Source organism: Fusarium falciforme, chromosome 6 (genome assembly GCF_026873545.1).
Source record: "Fusarium falciforme chromosome 6, complete sequence".
In the NCBI taxonomy this organism is placed as follows: Eukaryota; Fungi; Ascomycota; class Sordariomycetes; order Hypocreales; family Nectriaceae; genus Fusarium; species Fusarium falciforme.
The window spans coordinates 599,243-622,397 of NC_070549.1; the positions used below are offsets into that span (position 1 = coordinate 599,243).

The window sequence follows — 23,155 nt, forward strand, 5'->3', positions numbered from 1 at the left end:
GTGGCATGGCTGCGTCGGGTGTGGTGTGGAAGGTGGTGTCTTCAAGGTATCCTTTGGAGGGGATGGCCCCTATGCTCTTAAACTGGTCTGCCATCTCTCATGCCCATCGGGTGTGTTTCAGAGGCTAACGGCCGATATAGTTCTGGAATACTCGTCCGCAAGAGCCGCTGAATAGGGGCAAACCCTTTGTGTTCCCATTCCAAGATGAGACCCGGCATTTCGCCACCATCGAGAAGATTCGATGGGCAATTGAACATTCAGAGAACCCCACCATGGTGGCAACTGATTGATTGTGTCTAGATGTTTCATTCACACCTCTTCAAGGAGCTCGCTCAAACCACATAGATTCTCACCCAACCCATCACCTTGCTCCCTAACCCACCATGTTTAGTCTGGCGACAAGCGACTTGTGTCGACAGCTATCTGACTTGTAAAGACATATGGCCTGTCGAAACAGGAATCCCACCGCATTTCCCCCGAATCCCAGAACGACTTGAGAACGCTCTTGGCCATTAGGGGCACATAAGTACCGGCATCATAGCTTAGCTCGGGTAACTTCTCTGAAACGAACGCTCGCATTTTCGGACCCCCATGGACAGCTTCCACACCGAGCAAGACGAGTGGCCAAATAAGGGATCGTCTGGTCCTTGGGCATGAAAGACCTACATCCAGCAGTAACCACAAGATTTGCCCGTGTGCAGCGCAGCAAGCTCTGAGATCTGGGGTCTCGGGAAGAACACCCAGGCTTTGTAGCGACAGAATGCAATAGAGTGCTGCTGCGGCTTGGTAGACTTTGCCTATCAGTACCCAGTCCTCCTGGTGAAACGGCTTTGACGAGGCCCATTGCTCTGGTGAAAAGAGATGAATGCGCTCAAGTATTTCAAGCCCTTCTGTCGAAAGATCCTCCAGTAGGGCGGAATCGCAAGATATTGCTCTCATGCGAAGGTGGTTGATCTTGATAATCTCAGCGAATAACGGCAGCGGACACATGTGGATGGGAGATACTGCAGCGCCGTATTTCTCAAGCAGCAACTCAAGAGAATCGAAGTATGATTCAGTCATGATAAGATTCGAGACAGCACATGTCGTGTTTCCAATGACGGCGACGCTGTTTGTGAGATCAGTCCTGTGCCTGCTAGGCATTTTAATAGGAGTACCTACAACCAAAGGGAAAGGAGAAGGGGCTCCAAACTTGGTGAGCTGGCCACCGCATGGAAACCGCCTCGTAGTGAAATTAACCTGTGAATTCCCTCTAGGTGACATCTCCAGTTGAGGGAAGTCCCCTGTTGAACCTACAACAGCGGTTTAGCAGGAAGCACAACCTGAAAAACCGGGACTCACGTCAGCGAGAAGAAGAGTCATGATTCCTGCCATGATCAAGTCACTTGTTTGCCTCTCTTGTACATCGAGTTGCGCATTGAGAGACCGAACAGCAAGACCCCAGTACAAGTAGAATTTCTCAGCTAATGGTTTGGACCAAGGATCGTTTCTGGTGCGGTTTATGCGGTGACTTAAGGTCATGCAGAGCATGCCAAAGTTGAGATAGTCTGGCTTATTGGCTGCTCTTTGGATATGCATGACTGATAGTTGATATATGTGAGGGTTATTGCCAAGCTCTTGGATAGGAGCCAGCTCTCTGTATATACAAGAGTTGACTGCCTCGTGTTAGATCATGGCATGAGATAGGCTGCTTGACCATCAAACTTACAATACTCTGCAGCCTCAGGCAAAGAGCAAACATCGGTCTTTAGCTCGAATCGAGGAATGGTCATGTTGAAAGCTACAATCATCTCCGGCTGTTCTGTCATGGCGCTCTTAGTTTTGCTGCCGGGATTATTCTCCACCGGAGCTGAAGGAGAACGTGGCCCTTTTCGTTTCCGGCTCCGAGATGTGACTCTCCCAGGTGCGAGCCATTTTAGCCTTTGAGGTTTGACATGGCCATATCCGGGGCATTCGACCCCAGCAGTCGAGCATCTTTTGCAGGCTGGTTCTGTGAAATCACAGACTAAGCAGCGTCTGCGACACTCCCAGCAGTGACGCTGCTGTGTCTCCATCTGAGTGAACTAAAAATCGCGTCATCAGTTATCCCCTAAAAAATACTTCTGAATGCCACAAGGCCGATGCCCTAGCTGTTGACCTACCGCGATAGTACGAGGGCAGGCAAACGCGTACAACAAGCCCCGGCTGGTATGGAGAAGTCAGGTCAGGGGAGCATGACCATGCGGCACAGCCAAGAGTGTACGTCAGCAGCCGGAGATATCAGATCGTGGCTTAAATCCGAGCATCCTGGCGATCATCATTGAGGCTGTTGGTGATGCATTTCTATGACGCTACAAGTTCGCATTATCAATAATTAGAGAGCCATTTGCACATTTCTAATAATCCCACCAAAAATTGAAGGTTATTTTCTTCTGCAATTCGGGCGACGGGCATTTCACAGAGGCCAACAAGGTCGCTGCCGGCTTTCTGCAGAAAAACACGTTGCTTGTCGCTATGTGCAACAGTGTGCCATCTTCGTATCTCGTGATAGAGGTATAAATTCCGATTCTTCGAAAAGCAAGCCTTTCCCTTCAAGGACACCGAGAACTATGAGCGAATTCCATAAACACCAACAGACCAATTGCCGGGATCATGGGACTAAAACTTGTTTCAATTGTAGTATTCCCACAGCTACTATCGACCGACGGTGAGAGACATGTTGCTGGCAATGTTGTATCCAACCTCGTGCAACACTGGTTTTCGCTGCGAGGCAGCCGAAAAAGGCAGGTCGAAAGATTTCCTAGGTGGCCTCGACAGTGGGCTTCCCCACAGACGTTGGATTGATAAGATGGGGCCGATGTGATCAACAGTTGGAGCTGTGGATATTCGAGTTGTTTATCTGGACAAGCCATAAGATCCAATCATAGGGTACGACATGTGGCCGTGGCTCGGGCAGTAAAGGGTGATTGGCGTTTGGGCAGATAGCCGTTAACGGAACAGAATCACACCATCACGAGAATCGGAGTCGGAGAATCGGAGGCGTACAAGACTATTGGACGTGAGATCGCCATGATGGAGATGGGCAAAATTATGAGATGTGTTATAGGTCTGGTCTCAAGTCACGGACGACCGGAGCAACAAGATATCCTCACTTTGCGTGCGAGAACTTATTGAAGGGCCCGTCTTCCGTCCATCTCGACCCTATGACTCCCGACAGGCAATGAACCCATGACCACCCACAGTCTGATAAGATGCTCATAGCGGCCGATGCTGTCATTGAGGGTGGGTGTGGAGACCCGGCAGATGGTCTCTCCCCCCACGATCAACAAAAAGCCATGATCTGCAGCAGCTCGATAGACGTGTTTCTCCCGCACATGCTTAAAAGCTTGAACCTCTGTGGCTTGAACCTCAATCTGCAAGGCATCAGTCGAGCGTGTGACTAGCAAAAGAACCCCCCCACAAAAGAAACCGTTGAGACTGTGTCACCACGTCTTCTGACCGCTCAAACCACCCCGGACACCTCTAGAACAAGGGCCCTCGGGAACGTGCCCTGCTCCGAGGTTTCATCTACCGCCTGTAGCTGGTGACTAGTGTTGCAGATCTTATCGACGCGAGCTTCGCGGCGTGGCTTGAGCGGCGCCGAGTATTGGTTCTTCCGGGAGAGTGGAGCCTTGTGCCGTCACCCACAACCGGACTTGGCGACACCACCGAACGCTATCTCACTCTGTCTTTCTCTCTCTCTTTTTCTCTCTATATCAACGTACCACATTCCTCCCCAGTTCTCCCTCGGAGTGTCTCTTCTCTCACGGGCCTTGTCGACATTTCCTGCGCTTCCGAGGAGCTGTGTGACCGCTACGCTTACTCTAAACCTCACTCCGACGCGCGGCCTGGAAAAACACCGCAATGAGATTCCCATCACCGCTGATAGCGGTCACCTCCGCTCTATGGCTCACCCTCTTCCCTTCCGTGCAGGCACAGTCTGCGGAAGCCTCGGGATCCCTCTCGCTGATTGAGGGCGAGGATCTCTTCACCTTCCGGTACTCCACCTCCCAACCCGACAGCTCCAACTGGGTCGGTCTCTACTACAGTGCCGGCGGAGGCCCCGTCGATGGGGAGAAGGGCTCGTCCAACTCCATAATGTGGAAGTGGACGCCTAAATCCCAGGGAACCGTCCAGCTGTCCGCCTCTAGCCTCGAACCCGGCAACTACACGGCCTTCTTCCTCGCCCGCGGCGGATACCAGTCGCTCGCTGAGCCTCTCGAGGTGGTCAAGCCCCGCGAGACTGGCGGGGATGTCGCGTTTATCGTCTCTGACGTCACCCTGCCCAAAGCGCGTGTCGGCGATAGGTACACGTATCGGCTTAGCGGCCTCGTCAAAGGCGGCAACCATGTCACTTTCTCCACCCAAGGATACGGCAGCTGGCTCAAGATCACCGAAGGCGGCGTGCTTGCTGGTACACCTACTGGTACCGCCAAGGATGCCGTTGTCACTATTCGCGCGACTGGTACCGACTCTGCCGCCATTGGTGTCTTTACTGTTCCTGTGGTCCCTGAGGGTGAGCCTCTGATTAAGGAACTCAAGGTCATGTCCTTGAACATGTGGAACGGTGGCACCGGAGTCACCAACTACCACGACAAGCAGGTCCGCTTCATGGCGTCTTCCGGCGCCGATATCATCGGCATTCAGGAGGATCAGTGGGGCCGTCACATCCCTCGTCTCGCCAATGCTTTGGGCTGGTGGGGATGGTCCAGCGGCGGTGATGTCGGCATTCTCAGCAAGTACCCCATTGTGGAGGAGTACGGCGTCATCAGCAGACCCAGCCGTTCTGGAGGTGTGAGGATCGCTCTCGACGGTGACCAACAGCAGCTCAACTTCTACGTCGCTCACCTAGGCTACACCCCTTATGGACCTTATGATACCTGCTTTAGCCACATGAGCCCCGACAAGGTTATCCAGCGAGAGGCTCAGTCTGGTCGCACACCTCAGATGGAGGCTACACTCCGCGGCATGAAGAACCACCTTGACCAGGCTGACGAGACTCCCGTGTTCCTCGTCGGTGACTTCAACGCTCCTTCTCACCTCGACTGGGTCGACGGTCTCAAGGAGAAGAACTGCGGCTACTCCAACGTCCGCTGGCCAACCTCTGTCCTCCCCGAGGAGGCAGGCCTCATCGACTCCTTCCGAGTCGCCAACCCTGACCCGGTCAAGGTCCAAGGCACAACCTGGTCTCCCGTCACTATCTGGAACAACGCCAACCGCCGAGAGCCCCAGGACCGAATCGACTTCATCCTGCACAAGGGCAAGAGCCTCAAGGTGACGGACTCGCACACGGTGGTTGTGGGAAATCCCATGCCGATCCCCGACACCAAGTACAACGAGTGGTTCTCTGACCACGCTGCTGTGCTGACGACTTATGAGTTGGAGTGAAGGGATCTAACATCTGGGTGTTAATGATTTAACGGTCATGTTTTTTATTTGTTTTTGGTTACTGCGGGCGTAATTGCTGGATAATAGCATGCTTTTTCAACATCTGCACGCCAGAGAGCAGCGCAGTCGTCTTTCACGGCTACATCTCCTAAAGGGCCATCGGTCTACCTTTAGGGTTAACTAGGCGATTCAACCAGATAGAAAAATGAATCGTACTGATGAAACAATCTTGAACCGTGCCTGAAGTGAGCTGCCGATCAAGTGAGATGAGTGCATCATGGTGCCGCTCCCGTCCTACCAAGCCGTGCAATGGTTCCCCCGGAAGGAGAAATTGAGTTTGGTGAACTCGAGTCTAACTGAGACATTCGTGACAGCGTGGCTTGTTTGGTGGTTTACGGTGGACGCCTCTACATTCTTGTGACCAAATGGAAATGGTCAACCAACTTCGATTTTCGGAAGGAGAAACGCACTGAACGCGTCTCTTACAGTGGTTTCATATAGCTGCTGAATATATGCAAGTCTTACATGTTTCCTGGGGGCAGGCTCGCAGACACATGCATCATGCTTTAAGTGCAGGCATTAGCGAATGAATCCGGTTCGTTTTTATCGATACCGCGAGTTCTACGAGATTAAAGGGCGTCAGAATCATATGAGGTTAAGGATTCGTCACGGATATAGGCAGAAGTACATAGGATAGCGTCGTCGGCCTGCTCGATGTTGAACAAACCTCAACCGTATATCGTGAGTGGTCGACGTTGCGAAACATGTTTCGGGTGAAAACCAGAGCGCTTGTAGCCGCAAATTGGGTTTGACCCTGGCCACAATATTGAGCAGCAGCATGTTGTATTTGACTGTCCTCGCTTGGAGGGCATGGAATCGAATCAATTGATGAAATATTTCCGACGTATACACGGCCGGGGCATATGGAATTCACGGTTCCTTTTGGAGGTGTAGATCGGGGGGAAGAGCCAAGATCATTTTACGGGACTTCTATGGCTTTTATTGATTCAACTTTGTGGATTGATTGGCGAAAAGCTGATATGACGAAGTTCATAGTTGACTGACTTGCGAAATGGAGCAACCTCAACTGGAAATGGGATCGGACGCCCATCCATCTTCGACTGCCTCTGTCTTGACGAGGTCTATATAAGCCTTTTGGACATGTCTAATAGAAGCATAAATGACAAGGATAGAGTTGATACCAGGATCTTGACTCGGACGAATGGCTGACCAAACTTGATTATCTATCATCACCTATCTCGAAACTCGTGGTGATTCGCTTCATGCATGCTTTGGGATGAGAAACCCCGCAAAAGATCATATGACTCGCATAAGTTACATACAAATGCCGAATGAGCATTTGTAAGAAATCTAGACCAATGACGCGCTATCAATGACAAGGTGAAATCGACAAGATTTTTGTGGGGCACCCTCCACGCCCTCCACTCTACCAGACCATGTGCCCATGACTGACTCCAACTCTTGACCATGATGATGCTCCGAACTTCGGCGGCAGAGACTTAACTTTCTACATCTCCAGTTTGGAGAAGGTATGGACTCGCCTAGGGATGAACGAGAGCAGGTGTTTGCGGGACTGGATGGGTCCTTTACCGAGTATCTTGGCGACCCTGATGTGACTCGATTGCTGGATATCGACCTTGACGACATTGACATTGGCGAAACGTTTCCAACGAGATCACTGATACATCATGGCTCTCTACAGCCGGCACCGACTTCAAAGGAATCCGTCCAGCCTAATCTGGATCTCCGGGAACCACTCATCTCTGGTCAGATCCATCAACCCAAGCCGATCAAGAACCTCGGAAACGGCTTCTTCGGTCAAGAAGCCAATCCCCTGAACGGCTTCCAAACCGGTCTTCAGCTGCAAGATACCAGGCCAATAGAGTCTCTCCCTTGGTCCCTCGACAGTACGGAAGTGACTCAGGAACCATTGCTACCAAACACTAACAAGAGGCCACCTCCCAAGATCGGGAAACGCTTCTCTTCAGAGTCCACCAGAGTCTTGAAATCATGGCTTGCTACGAATATTCAGAAGCCGTATCCCGGACCAGCCGACGTCGAAGCCTTGCAAAGAAAGACTGGCCTCAACAGACAGCAGATTACTACTTGGCTAGCTAACGCGCGCCGTCGATTAAAGAACCAGCCTGAACGACCACCTACCCCTCTTGTACGATCGTCGACCCCGGTGTCCATCAATAACTTGACTTCCTTCGAGAACATGGATCCTCTTCAACGATGGCAGAACTCGCCCCCTGAACACGAACCCGCGACTGTCTCGGCCATTGCACAGGCGATGCGAGGCTATCCATCGACGACATACAGTCCTGATCGTGCATTCTCAGGAGATTCAGATCCCGGGAGGTCCCTACGGAGCAGCTCATCTGCTGGCAGCACGAATGCCTCTCAATCCAGCTCCGCATACTCTCACACGTCCGGAACCTCTCTAAGATCTCTCGACCGAATCAGAAAAGCCATCAAGCGCAAGAGACGCCGCGTGCCCGCCGAGCGGCCCGTCGTCTCTGACAGCTGCCATCCTTACCAGTGCACCTTTTGCACAGAAACGTTCAAGACAAAGTGGAGTTGGAAGCGTCACGAAAAGTCGCTGCATCTGTCACTCGAACGATGGGAGTGCGCACCATCAGGCCCAACCGTGTTGAACGACAAGTCCGAGACTGTGTGTGTTTACTGTGGACTTGTCAGCCCTGACATGAACCACCTGCAGAGCCACAACTTCGGAGCCTGTCATGGTCGAGCGCTGGAAGAGAGGACGTTTTATAGAAAAGACCACTTGCAGCAGCATCTCAAGTTGGTCCACAACGCACAGTACCAGAAGTGGCCTATGGACTCGTGGAAGGAATCGAGTGAGGAGATAAAGTCACGCTGCGGCTTTTGCGGAATGGTCATGAAGTTTTGGTCTGACCGCGTTGACCATCTGGCGGAACACTTCAAGGCAGGACAGACAATGGTGAATTGGAAGGGGGACTGGGGGTTTGAGAGTCAGATGCTTGACATGGTTGAGAACTCGATGCCGCCGTGTGAGTATCGACGTCGACAACACATTACTATCTTGGCTGACAATTTAAGATCTTATTCATTACGAGAGAAATTCACCTTGGCCGTTTACAACTCAACAAGGCCTCACCGGATCACCAGCGAGCGCATTCGAGCTTATCAAGGTGGAGCTGGAGTACTTCAATGCCTACTACACGAACGCAAGGCATTCTCCACCCCCAGACGAGGAACTATTGTACGAAAGCTGCTGCATCATCTTTGGTGCCGAGATATTATCCAAGGAGTCAGCCATACCAGAACCCTCGTGGCTGCGAGACTTGCTCATGTCCTCTGAAGAGGTCGTCAAGCAAGCGCGGATACGCCCGATGAAGAGCGCTGCCAAGTCCAGGATCACGGCGCTGAGGATCAACGGCAAGGATGACATCTTCCAGGCGTGTCCTATGGAGGAGAGGTTGCAGAGGTATACTGAGATTCCCAAGCTCTTGGCCCTCAAGGTTGAAGATGATGAGCTGCAGAGGGAGGCATGTGCGGTCGTTCAGGCGATGGATGAGTCGTCGCCGCATCCATCGGTCATGTTTGTCAACTTTTTGACTGGGCTTATCTTTGGATCAACTAAATGGCTCGTTCCATTTCGTCAACGGGCTGGCTTAACAACCGAAGACTCGACCTCAGCTGCGATCCTGGATGCAAATGTTGGGCCACCGGTCGTTGCCGATCTAGTTCCAAGCATCGAGCCACCACGTCTCAGCATGGAGCAGCAGAGTCCAACAGAGGCATGGGACATGACGGACAGTCCGACCGAAAAGCTGAAGACGAGCGGCATCGAGGTACCGGCATCATATCATCTCTTCGATGCCAACTGCTACCGACGGCTTGGACGGGAGTTAACACGGTTTGTCATGAGCACCATGTCCACTCGGAACCCCAAAAGTCATGTCCCCACAGATGAGGAGCTTCAGCACCAGGCGAGATGGATAATGTTTGACGAGTGAGTGCATTTACATCCACCTAGCTGTAGCCGCCGCTAACCTTTGTAGTGGCGATCCGTGGAATCAGACACCAGCCGATAACCCCAACTGGTTGGAGCAGTTCAAGAAGGATGTCGGTCTGTTGGATGAAGCAAGTCCAAGTCAGGTTCTGGATGAATGACGTAGTCTTATTTGTGCAAGTCATCTGTCTCTGTACATGCTATAAGCCTAGAATAATACCCAAACTAAGGAAATGTATTATTATATCAGTTCTGATAACCCTCCTATTCCAATCCCTCCGCACCTTTTTGCTGCTTAATATTGCCATCTCCTCAACACAAACTAGACTATTCTATTCACATATGATGAATGATGACAAGTGAAACACGACACGGCTTGCCCCCAAACAGCCATCCAGGGTCAAGCAAACATGGCTTTTCGCTTGCTCCCCACCGATTACTTGGACAGTAACACTATTAAAGGCCTACTAATCTCGCCAGATCTGAGACTAAAGCACGGTTAGTTGGACTCCTCGGGCACATATTGTCTAGAACCTTCCTGCTGTTGAGCACCTGGATATTCGCCGAGTTGATGAAACCGCTGAGCCTGCTCCTTCTTGCGCCAAAAGATGCCAAAAGTCAAGACATTTCCCGCCTTGGCTAGCAGAGGTCTGTTGTCTGAGTCCTCTTCTCCTTCGACTTCGGTGCCGTCTTGGGAGAGGTAGACGTGGTAGTCCTTGGGCAGGAAGCGGCCGGGGTGCCAGATGTTCCAGAGGATCGAGTTGATCAGCATGAGGACGGCTTCGAAGATGTAGAAGAAGACTTCGTATCGAAGGATGAGGCTGAGTGTCATGAGCGAGTCGACGTCGTCGATGTCTACCTTGGTATTGCCAGTGTGCTCTACAAGTCGGTAGATGCAGCGGACGAAGATGAGCGCCATACTCATATACAAGGTAGTCAACAGCGTCTTGACAGACGTAGCTTGGACGTTGGTTTTGGAGCAGTGTCGCTGGAATAGGTAGGCCAGGTATACAAAGATGATAATTATAATGAGCTGGAGCGAGATGGCGGCGATTGTCAAGTGGCTGCCAAGGGCCTGCTTCTCGGGCGTTGACGATGTGTTGGCGGACAGAGACACTCCCAGAGAGTTGAGAAGTTCGACCAGGCCCATAAGACCACCGAAAGTAGCAAGAACCTTGCCTGGAGCAATAGGTGCGCAATAGGGTACGTAGTAAAAGATTCGGCCGAGGACGTGGTAGTTGGCGAGTTCAAGCAGTGGACTAGAGGGTTATCAGCTGATGGGTTCGGACTTGGAAGGTGGATTCACTTACGGACACACATAAATGCAGACCTGACTGGTGATGAAAATGGCCAAAGGCAGCTTGGTCGTCGTCTTGTACAGGTAGTTGTATGCACCATACTCACGCATTGCATAGCCGGCTGTGAACATGACACCGCAGATGCAGTGTAGACCGACAAGCTTCCAGGCCTTGTAGCGACTGGCCACAGATATCAGAGGTTGGACTTGAAGGGCTTGGAGACGAGGTACTTACTAGCATTGCCAGATATGAAAGATGGTCGAGATGGCGTAGGCAATAGTGAAGAAGATGGGGGCTCCTTTGTTTGGAGCGTACACGTACAGACTGTACGGGACTATGGTCATTAGCAGAAGCCTAGATAAGTAAAATGTAGTTCTTACTAGGCTCTCCAGCACCAGCCATGTTGAATTCGAGTGGCAAAGGAGATGTCTCGGGGGGACATGTAAGGGGAACGGTGGATGGCAGCGGGTGGGTCCAAAGGTTACCGCAGCGTCTGCTCTACAACAAGAGTTAAAGGGAATCCGAAGAGAAGCGTCCCAGGGCCTCATTTTAAAGATCAAAAATGCAACAGCTCGCAGCCAGAAATAGCCATGGCAACGCGTCATTCGCAACTCCTGAACGGTGACAGCGTCACTAACACAGAATGAGGCCATTCCCGATTAGGATAATAGAAATGCCAAGAAATCCGACCCCTGTCGCCGGCATGTCAGCTAGAGCCTTGTCGCGTGACTGACGATGGGTTCAAGGGATGATTAGACTGCGACAAAAATGCGATCTTATTTTTAAGTGTATCTTTTGTTGAGATTGCTAAATTATGTCAAAATCGAAGCCGAACAATACATCGGAAAAGGGGAGTGTGTCTTGGCTCGGAAGGAATCTTTCCGCTGCGAGATCCTCGTTGATGGAGACAGGTTGGGCTTCCGGGACAAGACTGAAGGTCTTCATGATCTCATCCATGTCCAAATCTGTCAAAACAAGGTCCAAGTCACCCTGATTGTTGTTTAGTAGCTGTTCTGAGGGGGCCAAGGCCTGTAGTGTCTGTTGGCTAGAGGGGGTTTCAATAGGCCGCGCCGCCTCATCAGCTTGACAACTTGAAGTGGCGAGAGCCGAAAAGTCTCCAACATGGACATTCAAACGATCCATAATCGCAAGCAAGACCCTCATTGCCCGTCTTGGAGCGAAGCACTTAGCCTGATGCTCCCCCAGAACCTCCAGGCAGCTTCGAAGGTACTTGTGGGCCCCTGACTCGGGACCTCTTTGCGCGGCCATGCGGACATGGATGGTGGCGCTGACGTATGTTGCATACGAGACGAAATAAGGTACTGATTTGAGACAAAAGTGCTGTCTGTAGACTTGGAGCATGTGGTGGATTTCCAGCGCTGCTACTGCGCAGTGGGAGAACGCGTCTCGTGCTGCGGATGACGAGGCAGATTGTAGGTGGCCATCGGAGACAAAGGGTCGATGCAGCAAGATGACTAGAGAGTTGTACATGGCCCTGAAATTATTAGTATGTTTTTAATATGTACCACAGAAGATATCTTACAGTAATGATAGAGAGTGGGGGAGGATTGTTGAGTTGCCGGGGTTGTTCAGATGCACAAGCAAGTGTGCAGGCATCGCACTCCTCCAGCGCTTCAACTCACCATGAAGGGCATTCGAAGCATCGAAAAGTTCCTGAGGATCCCTAGAACAACTCTTTTCTGAATAGAGGTTGCAAAGAATTCGATCCATGATGATACTGAGTTTGCAAAGCTGCTCAAAGGTCGAGACACTATATGTCGGACAACCCAGCTGTGTCGGATATCTCGAGTAGGTACTGGTGTTGAACTCTTCAAGCTCTTCATATTCGTCAAGAAACCGAATCGGCACGCGGTTATCGGCTTCTCTGAGTCGTGCGGGTCGGCCTTGATATATCGATTGCACTTTGTCACGGGCTATTGACTAGTCAGTGACATGGTATTCTCACAAAAATGCAATGGCATACTAAAGGCTGCCCAAAACACTCTTCGGTGCACTTCTGCATCCTCTGGTGTGTGGTTTGCTGATTTCTCACTCGCAGCGCCATCGACGTGGATACCAAGATCAACAATCATGCTGATGGCGAGACCCATGTAATGCCACGATAGACTCGTCTCATCACACCAAGAGAAGAGAGCGTCGGCAACAATAAGGAGAGCCTGTATAGTTGTTACTCGGCTCTTGAACAAGACTTGTGAACCGTGCAGAATCTCCTCGAACTTGGCGCGAAAGGGTCGTCCGGCCGAGTCCTTGTTATCGACGTTGCTCCGCACTGCTGGGTCGTTTGAATACTTTGAGCCTGCAAATAAGATGGCGTTGAGCAATAAATCTGAGTAGTGTGGACCCTTGCAGACCATGTCTCTCATAAAGGCTGGTCGATAAACGATGGGACCTGCGTAGTGTTGGCGGTTCCAGAAATTTGAAAGGAGCTCCATGCCAAGGGCAGGATCTATGCCTCCAAAATCAAGCTTTCCGGCCCTGAAGTTGATCATCTCATATTGGCCTATGGCTTGAGTTAGCTATAATCACATACTGTTTTCTCAAATGTCATACGTTGCCTCGTCGTTTCGGCCAAAAGCTGATTCTTCACGTCAAGATTACATGACTCAACTGTGCCACCTGGGGCAGGCATGGAAGATTCTGGCTGAAGAACGACGCTCGAAGGGCCGTGGAAGGGAGTTTGGTTTGCTTCATCTGGAGTTGCGGAATGAGACAAAGATACGTCATTGTGAGGACCATCGACAGTGTCCGACACGTGGATTGTGTTGGAAGCGGAGTCATGGTGATTTGGGACGAGAATAGAATCGTCCAAGGAGGGTTGAGGAGTGTTGGGTGGGTGTTCCCAGTTCAAGCTTGCGCTTTGTAGTCGCAGCAACTCGCGAAGTTGAGCGTTCTCCTCTTCAAGAGTGTTAATGCGCGCGTTGGAGGGCCTTGAAAGGAGTGTTAGCGAGCGAACCAATCCACATTGAGAATGTTCCTACCTAGCTTGTTTGGTTCTCTTGGTGTACGTGCACTCAATAGCTCTTCCTTGACAGTTTTCGCATTTGGGCTTTGCATTGTCGCATCCCAGCTGGCGTCCATCGTTAGTATTGTTCAAGCGAGACGGAGTGGTCAAGGATTAGTAATTGTAGTTACTTTTCTCTTTCTGCAAAAGTCACATGCATTAGACGTCCGCTGAGATCGCCTGTGGGCTGTTGCCATCGCTCAACTGCTCGGCCCCTGAAAGCGGAGGATGACGTGTGCCGTGTTGAAACTCGAAGGATCACGACGCTCCACTGGTGGAGCAAGTGCAGGGAACGAGGCAGGCGAGATGATAACGTAAGCGGATACTAAGCTTCCGTGGAATGACGCTTTCTTACTGTAGGTTAGCATGCCGTCTTCACTATCCTGATCCTCGGCTGATGCGCAAATGCACAACGTGGTTCAACAATACTCTCTTATGCATAATTCCTTTTGGTGAAGTGTTTTGTATGCAGTGAGCCTGGCAGTTTTGCTCGCCCAATGATATGAATTGCGGCGGGCCATAAGATACCTGGTAAAGAGCTTTCTACCGAGACACACCAGTATACGAATGCATGTTCAGCATACGAGAGCCGCAAAACGAGTTAAGGCTCAACTCTGAGCCAAAGATTATTAAAATTCGTGCTGAAGGGAGAAAATTCTGCTGGGACTTATGTATGAAAAGAGCTTCGGAGACTATATGGGACTACTCTTAGTGCCAAGGTTCCTTAGTGAGTATTGCCAAGGACTCGAGGTATGGCAATAGATACATAGGTATGTCAAAGCAGGCCGCGAATACACTTTGCTCTTCAATTCTGGAATAGACACCTACTCGAGGAGGGTTTAGTTCGCTTCGCTCAAAACTCATCGCATCCATTGATAAATTACAGTAGTCAACACCTTCAACAGATCATTAAATCAAGCCTCGAAATTCTAAAAAAAAAAAAAAAAAAAGTATAGCACTTGCTACTAGCCTTAAACTCGCTCGTGACTCTTGACGGAACTTCATGGCATTTCGCCAACTTCCTAGGACCCATGCATAAACTATTGAAGAGTAATTCAACCTCATAGCAAACTATCTGCGTAGACATTGAGCAATCTTTCTTCACGAATGCGTTATTAGAGTGTTATGAGATAAATCTTAACTGATGAAATACATGCGTTGGGGTACTTTATTCCATCTACACAGCTCCTACTCCCCATTTCTTCTAAAAATCGTACGAGTGTAGAGTAAGTGTGTACTTTGAGTCCAGGTGCCTACTCAGCCTTGCAGTCGACTGCTACTTTCCCATCATTCCCACCATGGCCCACGAGAACCTCACCCCTCGATTAGCCAACCTTTGGTGACAAAGTCCAATGCCTCTGATGCGAATGACTCCCAAGTACTTTCGTCAAAGTCAAATCCATGATCTTGTCCAGGACAGACGTCAAATCTCAGAGCAGTCTGCGGAAGCTTCTCGCGTACAAGATTGATGAACTTGTAACTTCCCCTGATAGGCACAGTTGCATCGTCATCTCCATGCATCAACCACCTGTGTTTCGATTAGCTCAAAGTTGGCTCACAAAAGAAGTCTATGGCTCACATCTTTGGAGGCAGCCTGTCGCCAGCCTCGATTCTCTCCAGTGGAAAGAATTCCCTCCTGTTCAGACCCTTGTTGTCAAAAATGTCCGACGCAAAGATGCCAGAGTGGCAAGCCGCAATTGGGAAGGGAAGCCTGTCAAAATTGTCTTGGGAATGGGGCTCCTTGCGGGTCTCCTCGATCCAAGTCAGAGTCTCTTCCTTAGATGGCATCTCTTTCAGATCTGCCCGTAGAATCGTAGGCTCATCGGGCCCTGGGCCCTCGGTGTACACCTTGTCCCTGGGATCCAGTAAGGGGTAAACGGTGGCAAGAACTCGAAAATCGTCGGGATGCGAAAGAGCGAGTTCTGTCGCACAGTAGCCACTACAGTCAAGGTTAGCCAATAACTAAGTGTTGTTATCGAACTCTTACCCAGCCGATCCACCAGCAAGTAGTGTCTGCGAAAAGTCAAGAAGGTGACCGGGAGCCTTGGTCTCCATGATGCCGGGCAACTTCAGCTTTGTCCACTGCCAGCAGTCTTCAAGATCTTCGAGCACATCGGCCACGCCATTTTCAGAGGGCAAAAGACGGTGATCGGGGGACACAATAATAGCCGAGTGCTTTAGAGCCAGCTTATCAACCCACTTTGGGAAGAAGGCGGGGAACAAGCCATAGCCGGTGACGAGAAATCCGCCGTGAAGGTGATAGATGATGGGATGGGAGCCGGGTTTGAGGTTCTTGGGGATCAAAACGGCAGCTTTAATCTCATGGGAGGAGACGATCTTGAAGCTTCAAGTTGTTAGTCGCGGTCGAGAATGTTTGAGGGTGTTTCTCACGTCTCTTCAAAGATGTTGTACGAGTCAAAGATTGACTCTTCAGACCATTGGGCGACCATGTTGTAAAGTAGAAGTGAGTTGTATATAAGTGAATATGCTCTTGAGATTCATTTTTGTCAATTCAGGAGAGAATAGATGTATATATATAGTTGTTTATCTCAAGAAACATTGGGCTTTGAGGCGGAACATGATGCTCCGCCTTAGAAATGTGTGGATCAATAAGACGGATGATGACGATCCGCCGCACGCAAGCAACTCTCCACTCAACTCCAACGGAATCCCAAGTTCCGAGACACGGCATAGATGATGAATAAGAGGGGTTCTGCAATAAGATTGAGGTATAAAACTTGGAAAACATTTCCTGTTCTCTCCTCATTCATACAATTCATTCAATCTCGTTGATCATCATGCATTTGGCTTCACACACTTGGATGCGCCCAGAGCCTCTGGAAAAGACCCTCGAACGACTCAGTCGCCTTGGGTACACTAGCGTCGAACTAGCTGGTGAGCCGGATCAGTTCCCCATCGAAGAAACACGCCAGCTCCTTCAAAAGTACAACATCAAATGCTGGGGCACAGTCACCATCCAGCAGGGAAAGCGGAACTTGATCGCCGCGGACGCTCAGCAACGACGGGATACCATCAACTACATGAAAGATGTGGTGACCTTGTCAGCAGAGCTGGGGGGACAAATCATCACTATTGTACCTGGCAATGTCGGCACGATCATCCCCACATCAACCCCAGAGAATGAATGGGCATGGGCCGTCGAAGGCCTCCGCGAAGTGGCCGCATTCGCAAAGGAAAAAGGCATTCGAGTTGGACTCGAACCTCTCAACAGATTCGAGACGTACTTCCTCAACAGGACAAACCAGGCTCTCGCCCTCGCCGACGAGGTTGGCTACGACGTGGGAATCGCCTTTGATCCCTTCCACTTGGCACTCGAGGAGAAGGATCTCATCGCTGCCATCCGGGCGTGTCGGGGCCGAATTGTGGATTTCCACGTGGGAGACAACAATCGCCTTGCTCCGGGCGATGGATCACTCGATTGGCCCCGGATTATGGAGGCTCTCGTCGAAGCAGGCTACGATGGCGCCTTGTCAGTAGAATTCATGCCATCGATTGATCGTACACCTGTTGGGAAGTTCGGGGCGGGGCAGTTGGAGACAAGCAACGTGGAGGTCACGGCGGACCTTCTCAAGTTCATCATTGATCATGGATCTGGGTTGCTCTCGGAGAGTTACTACACCGAGCTGTTGAGGCGATCTGCCAAGACTCTCGCTCCTTACGTGGAAAAGTGAGGGCACGCTACGGGGATCATGGCATTTCAATTAGATTCACCGCAATATAGGAAGAAATTCATTGTCAAGGTTTATTAGGATTAGACCTATCTAAGGCTGATTATCTTTGGAGATGATGACAGTGTCTGACAGTCTTGCTGCTGTCCGGTTGCTTTTGCCCTTGGCTGAGAAAGGAATCTGAAAATCCATCGTCATCACTGCGGGATGATTAATAGTCTCGGCGATGCTAGGTAGTTAAAACTAATTTTGACAGCCATGTTTGCATTACCACTTAGGCCGTGGCCTTGCTTGTGATATTCTCGCCCCTCTTCTCCTGTCCGACCTCTGCGGCCACAGCAGACTTGAGGTCGACCTCGACCTTTTCGCCAAACTTGGCGTTGATTTCTTCAAGGGGAAGACCGATGGTCTTTCTGAGGTTAGTAATATGTACTGGCAAAGTTATGGACATGGGTCTAACCTCAGGGAATGTGAGCCAAATAGCAATAGTGCTGATAACGGTGACGACGACAAAGATCATGTAGAACTTCCAGCCAATATTCTTCAAGCCAACAGTAACGGGGGCACTGTAGGCGATGGAGTTACCGAAGAAAGATGCAAACACGAGAGTTGAGCCCTCACTGCGGAGATCTAAAACCGAAATGTCAGTGAGATTACATGCCGAGGAAGATTATTGAACTTACGAGTAGGCCAAATCTCGGATCCGTAGGCATAGGCGGTACACTCAATCGTGGTGGTGAAGAAGGCACCGAAGATAAAATAGATGGCGACGGCTGCGTTGAGGCCGGGGCCATCGTCAGTGCCGAGGTAGAACTTTTGAAGAGCTGCCATGACGCTGAGGATGGCAGCAGATCCAAAGCCACCAATGACTATAGTGACAACCGTTTAGCAGTCTATCCATGATCCGTGTTGTGAAAACTTACCAAGAAGCCTGACACGGGGGACGCGGTCGAGTAGGAGAACGTTGAAACCGCATCCAATAACGGCGCACACAGTCCACACAACTCCAAGAGCCATCTGCAGAGTCACACCGAATCCAAGACCACCCATAAGGACGGGGACAAGGTTGGCGATGGCAGTGATACCAGTACCCTGAGCCATGACCCAAAGAAGGATAGAGCAGTAGGCTCTCTTCAAGAGGTGTCGCGTAGTAAAGATGTACCAGAAACCACCGGGCAGATTCTTCTCAGTCTCGACCTGAGCCTTGATCTGAGTCGCCTCAGCATGGGCAAGCACACCGTTGGGGTCCGTCTTGGTCTTGTGCAGCTTGACCAGAATGGCGAGTGCTTCGTCATCACGGCCTTGCTCCATGAGCCAACGAGGAGACTCGGGGAGGAAGTAGAGCGAGATGAGGTGGACAACGCCCATGCCGGTCAGGACGATGAAGATGAGACGCCATTGGATAGCAGAGTGGACGTAGCTGAAGGCAAGGTTGAAGACGGCGCAGAGGATGTAAGCAGTCACGACGCCGACACCCTGCATACCGACGAGAGATCCACGAGCGTGAGGAGGAGCCACTTCACTCATGTAAACAGGAGAGTTGGCAAAGACCATGCCGGCGCCGATACCGCAGATGACGCGGAAGACGAGGAGCATGGCGATGTTGACAGATGCAGCTTGAAGAGCGCCAGACAGGATGACGATACCGGCAGCTACGGCGTTACAGAGACGGCGGCCGTAGTGCTTCGCGAGGGGAGCCTGAACCAGAGAGCCAACCATGGCACCGGCGAGGAAACTGGACGAGGTCAGCACGCTTTCTCATGATTTTTCGTGAAGAACTTACCCTCCGAGGAGTCCATCGGTTCTTTGAGCGGCATCTGGGGTCGACAAGAACTTGGCGATGAAGGAAGGCTGAGCCAATGTTCCAGCAATCGCGTTGGCGCTGAAGCCATATAAGTATCCACCCAGAGCCGCTGTAATGATGACCTTGAAGCTGTCAGAGATGCTCCGTCTCAAGAAGGTTTGAATCGCTTACCTGGTAGGTGATCCAGCTGACAGAGTGCGTCACAGCCTTGACTGCATCGCCAGAGTCGGAAGAAGACTTGCTGGCAGTGTTGTCATTATTCTCAGAGCCAGTAAACTCCTGGCTTGTCTCGAGTTGAGTCTTGTCAGCTTCTGAAGCCATCTTTGCGTCGTCTAGCCAAACAAGCTATCAAAAAACTCAAAAAAGTGAAAACGATGCGTCCACGAACAAAAACAGACAAGGACGGGGACACAAGATGCCTTGAGAGGAACAGAGGGGGGTTAGAGGAAGAGGAGAAAAGGCCCTGATAATGAAAGACAGCATGCGATGCAACCTTGCCGCATGCCACATTTGCCATGTGCGCTGACTGAGATAGCAGACCCGTGCGATGCAACCGAAGCCCACGGGGATCTTTTCAGCTTCTGGCATGAATCGTATGTGCCTTCACAGACTATGTAACTTATCCCCTGAGAACGAATCAAGTCGTGCTCCACTTGCCATGTATCGCTGTCCCATGTTCGAAACCAAGGGATTCCTAGACTAGCGTGCGGTACATTCCTGGACCCTAGTCTTGTAGATCCTTCATCCATCTCGTTGTATATCCTTGTCGTTGATAGCCATAACCGGGCTTTGCTAAGACCTGCATGGTTCGAGGAGTAGTCTGATGCCCAACGGTGCAAAACGGGCATGGTATGAGCTCTCCTCAGTCGAATGCGTCTCTGATCTTCGCTTTGATAGCTCTATTTAACTGCTTTTTTTCTCCGTTCCTCCCTCGGCCAGTCATTTCTGCACATCTTTTTCCACACCTGAACCAGTCATCATTCTCCAATCCTACACCTATTCCCCATTCTTCAATCACCATGGCTCCTCCGCACGTCCCTGAAGCCGCCATCTTTCCCGTCCTCAAGGACAAGGTTGCACTCATCACTGGTGGTGCACAGGGAATGGGCAAGGCCACTGCAGAAGTCTTTCTCAAGGCCGGCGCCAAGGTCGTCATCTGCGATGTGCAGCAAGACAAGGGCGAGGAGGTGGCCAAGGAGCTGTCTGCTCTAGGCGAGGTCTACTTCACCAAGGCTGACATCTCATCTTCCGAGGATGTGGCTGCCCTCGTCAAGTTCACAGTGGACAAGTTTGGTCGTCTGGACTGCGCGGTGAATAACGCTGCGCTGACTCCTGACAAGACACCGCTTACGGACTTTGACGAGACATACTGGGATAAGCTGATCAGCATCAACCTCACTGGCACGGCGTTGTGCGTCAAGCATGAGATGAAGCAGTTCATCGCCCAGGGAGGCGGTGGTTCCATTGTCAACATTGCCAGCATCAACGCCTTCAAGCCACAGCCCAACATGCCGGCCTACACAGCTGCCAAGCACGCCCTCGTGGGTCTGACAAAGCACGCGAGCATGGAGGGCGGCCCGCATGGCATTCGAGTAAACGCCGTGGCGCCAGGTGCCATCTTTGTAAGTTGACAAGTCTAATTTGGCAATCCTGAGAAAGAGCTAATTGACTCCAACAAGACGGTCATGGCTGAAAAGGCTCTGGAGATTATGGGGACGACACACGACGAGTTCGCGCCAACCGTCAGCTACCTGAGCCGGTTCGGCATGCCCCACGAGGTGGCACAGGGATCTCTCTGGCTGTCTTCTCCGGCGTCTTCGTATGTGACGGGAATCACCCTCCCGGTGGACGGTGGCTTCATGGCCAAGTAATGTTGTATGTAGCATGACTCGCGTGCAGGAGCCCTTGCTGGGTGCAGCGACAGCTGTAGAACTTTGTACATCCATACATATCCTTGCGTTTTCGGAACGAGAATCTTTGCTTTTTCTCAGTATTCTCCCTTAATTCCGCTATCGGACTATTCACCGTCAGTGTTCCTCGGCGTGGACCTTGCATAATCGTTTCCACAGCCCAACTACCGGCGTGACCGGGGAACCATGGCCGGCGTCAGGGTGCCACCCGGGGAACAACAAGGCCCTGTTGGTGACATTCCTACAAGGTCACTCAGCGGCCGCTTGCCCTTAACGAGCTCTGCCGAACAATTTCCTCGGGACGATCATCTCTTGTTTGAGATGGGTCGCGCGACAAGGGACAGGAGTTCCATACGAAACCCGTCTCTTCCCCACTCGTTTGACGTCCAATTGCGATTCAGCAAGATCACCCCAAGTGGTGATTGGTAGAGAGGATCCATCTCGAGATAGTCCGCTCTAATGCGGCCCGACACAAGGGTAAACCGGGAAGTTCTGTAGCATCCGGCCCCCCCTAGTGGAGTTTTGGATAGTGTAACGGCTGGGGGATTTAGGCGAAAGGTAAAAAAGCAAAGAGTGGCAGTTAGACCCAGCTCAATCCTCAGGTCAGCTGATCGATCAGCCAGTTCAGGGCATCAATTCGTAGTCACTTGCGAATCACCGAGGGGCATCAAGGCGTGATTGAGGTTCAGTCAATGATTAGCTAGAACGCTTCTAACCATTCTTCCGTGATCGACAACCCTTATCATCTATATACACGGGGAAACTATCCTCCTCTCGCCTAAGTGCTGAACGTTAGGCCGCCGTTGGCGCTCACCAAGCTACCAGTCATCCAGCTCGATTCCGGTGAGCAGATCATAGCGACCAGGTTCGCAATCTCCTCTGGATATGCGGCTCTGCCGCTAAACTTCCTTCCCAGCTCCTGCACTTCTGGCCCGTCTGTCTCTCTAACAGGAACAAGAGGTGTCAGCGGGTTCCACAGAGCCAAAGCCTGCTTGATCTCGTCAGGTGCCGTCATGTACATGTCAGTCATGACAGGTCCCGGGTTGATGGTGTTGACCGTGCAGTTCTCTGCAAGCTCACGGGCCCAGACCCTTGCCATGGCCTCCATGGACGCCTTGGTACCTGCGTAGAGGGTTGTGTGAGGGGTGCCGATTTTGGGGTTGATACTGGACATCATGACGATGCGGCCGGACCGGTCTGTCGGTAGGTAGGGCTTGCACACGCCCGTAAGCAGCGCAGGGCCCAAGACGTTGACGCGATAAATGTGGTCGAATTCATCTTGCTTCACAGACTCGACTGGGCCGAGGTAGAGCACGGCTGCATTGTGCACGATGATGCTGATCTTCAAGTCGTCGCCACCAAAGTGCTCCTTGCAGACAGCGATAAGGCTATCACAGTTCTCAGCCTTGCTAATGTCGGCTCTACATGGCACAGCCTTGACAGAGTGCTTCTCCTCGAGCTCCTTGCACAGGGTTGCAGCAGGACCGTCAGAGGATTCAGTGGCGTAGTTGACCAGAATATTGGCACCTCTGGCGGCGAGAGCGCGCGCAATGTATGATCCGATACCTACAAAAGAAGAATGAAGCAAGATGATCAGATTATCTGAGGATATCACATCAAGGAACGACAGGGAAGAACCTACCACGGGCGGACCCAGTGACAATGGCAAGCTTGCCTTCGTGAACTCTAGCGTCGGAAGTACCACCCATAGTGATCGATGGTTAAGGTTACTGCGTACAGAAATTCTGATGACTACAGCAAGCTGCGAGGGGAGCGGAACTTTAAGAGATTCCGCATTGCATGGTATCCACCGCGGTCAGTTCTCATGGGTGAGGGCTTTCGTCTTGGAATCAAGCGGTGGATGCACTTGAAGCCGCCATCATACGAGTTGCGTATCTTTGCCCATGAACCAACTTCATCCAACCTCCTGTCCAGTGTAACAGTATGCCAGGGGACCAGACATACCAAGGTCCCACCATCCGGTCCCTATCTTCCAGGGTTCCGC

At 51.3% G+C, this 23,155-nt stretch overlaps 8 protein-coding genes and 1 pseudogene across 9 annotated transcripts, besides 1 other annotated feature; 4 read left to right on the forward strand and 5 right to left on the reverse strand.

Annotated features, from left to right (window-relative positions):
- Positions 1–387: 387 nt before the first annotated feature.
- NCS54_00772000 (Hypothetical protein) lies at positions 388–1,772 on the reverse strand (the record flags this gene model as incomplete). The annotated part of the gene is made up of 4 exons (XM_053153133.1): positions 388–1,108; positions 1,162–1,292; positions 1,342–1,655; positions 1,709–1,772. 4 exons carry the CDS (start codon positions 1,770–1,772, stop codon positions 388–390), a joined length of 1,230 nt encoding a protein of 409 aa, XP_053009108.1.
- A 2,110-nt stretch (positions 1,773–3,882) lies between these two features.
- On the forward strand, positions 3,883–5,406 carry NCS54_00772100 (Endo/exonuclease/phosphatase domain-containing protein; the record flags this gene model as incomplete). Its single annotated transcript, XM_053153134.1, has 1 exon — positions 3,883–5,406. One exon carries the CDS (start codon positions 3,883–3,885, stop codon positions 5,404–5,406), a length of 1,524 nt encoding a protein of 507 aa, XP_053009109.1.
- A 1,540-nt stretch (positions 5,407–6,946) lies between these two features.
- Positions 6,947–9,588, forward strand: NCS54_00772200 (annotated as a pseudogene). Its single transcript has 3 exons — positions 6,947–8,462; positions 8,512–9,427; positions 9,477–9,588.
- Positions 6,947–9,588: a sequence feature.
- Positions 9,589–9,926: 338 nt separating this feature from the next.
- Positions 9,927–11,127, reverse strand: NCS54_00772300 (Hypothetical protein; the record flags this gene model as incomplete). Its single annotated transcript, XM_053153135.1, has 4 exons — positions 9,927–10,686; positions 10,738–10,905; positions 10,960–11,059; positions 11,106–11,127. 4 exons carry the CDS (start codon positions 11,125–11,127, stop codon positions 9,927–9,929), a joined length of 1,050 nt encoding a protein of 349 aa, XP_053009110.1.
- Positions 11,128–11,532: 405 nt separating this feature from the next.
- Positions 11,533–13,813, reverse strand: NCS54_00772400 (Fungal-trans domain-containing protein; the record flags this gene model as incomplete). The annotated part of the gene is made up of 5 exons (XM_053153136.1): positions 11,533–12,220; positions 12,269–12,659; positions 12,710–13,246; positions 13,297–13,673; positions 13,725–13,813. The coding sequence occupies 5 exons, from the start codon at positions 13,811–13,813 to the stop codon at positions 11,533–11,535; spliced, it is 2,082 nt and encodes a 693-aa protein (XP_053009111.1).
- A 2,723-nt stretch (positions 13,814–16,536) lies between these two features.
- On the forward strand, positions 16,537–17,439 carry NCS54_00772500 (AP-endonuc-2 domain-containing protein; the record flags this gene model as incomplete). Its single annotated transcript, XM_053153137.1, has 1 exon — positions 16,537–17,439. The coding sequence occupies exon 1, from the start codon at positions 16,546–16,548 to the stop codon at positions 17,437–17,439; it is 894 nt and encodes a 297-aa protein (XP_053009112.1). The 5' UTR covers positions 16,537–16,545.
- Positions 17,440–17,710: 271 nt separating this feature from the next.
- NCS54_00772600 (MFS domain-containing protein) lies at positions 17,711–19,561 on the reverse strand (the record flags this gene model as incomplete). The annotated part of the gene is made up of 6 exons (XM_053153138.1): positions 17,711–17,845; positions 17,897–18,066; positions 18,120–18,305; positions 18,360–19,171; positions 19,220–19,362; positions 19,412–19,561. 6 exons carry the CDS (start codon positions 19,559–19,561, stop codon positions 17,711–17,713), a joined length of 1,596 nt encoding a protein of 531 aa, XP_053009113.1.
- A 698-nt stretch (positions 19,562–20,259) lies between these two features.
- NCS54_00772700 (Hypothetical protein) lies at positions 20,260–21,111 on the forward strand (the record flags this gene model as incomplete). Its single annotated transcript, XM_053153139.1, has 2 exons — positions 20,260–20,862; positions 20,920–21,111. The coding sequence occupies 2 exons, from the start codon at positions 20,260–20,262 to the stop codon at positions 21,109–21,111; spliced, it is 795 nt and encodes a 264-aa protein (XP_053009114.1).
- An 817-nt stretch (positions 21,112–21,928) lies between these two features.
- Positions 21,929–22,859, reverse strand: NCS54_00772800 (Hypothetical protein; the record flags this gene model as incomplete). The annotated part of the gene is made up of 2 exons (XM_053153140.1): positions 21,929–22,716; positions 22,793–22,859. 2 exons carry the CDS (start codon positions 22,857–22,859, stop codon positions 21,929–21,931), a joined length of 855 nt encoding a protein of 284 aa, XP_053009115.1.
- Between the last annotated feature and the right edge of the window lie 296 nt (positions 22,860–23,155).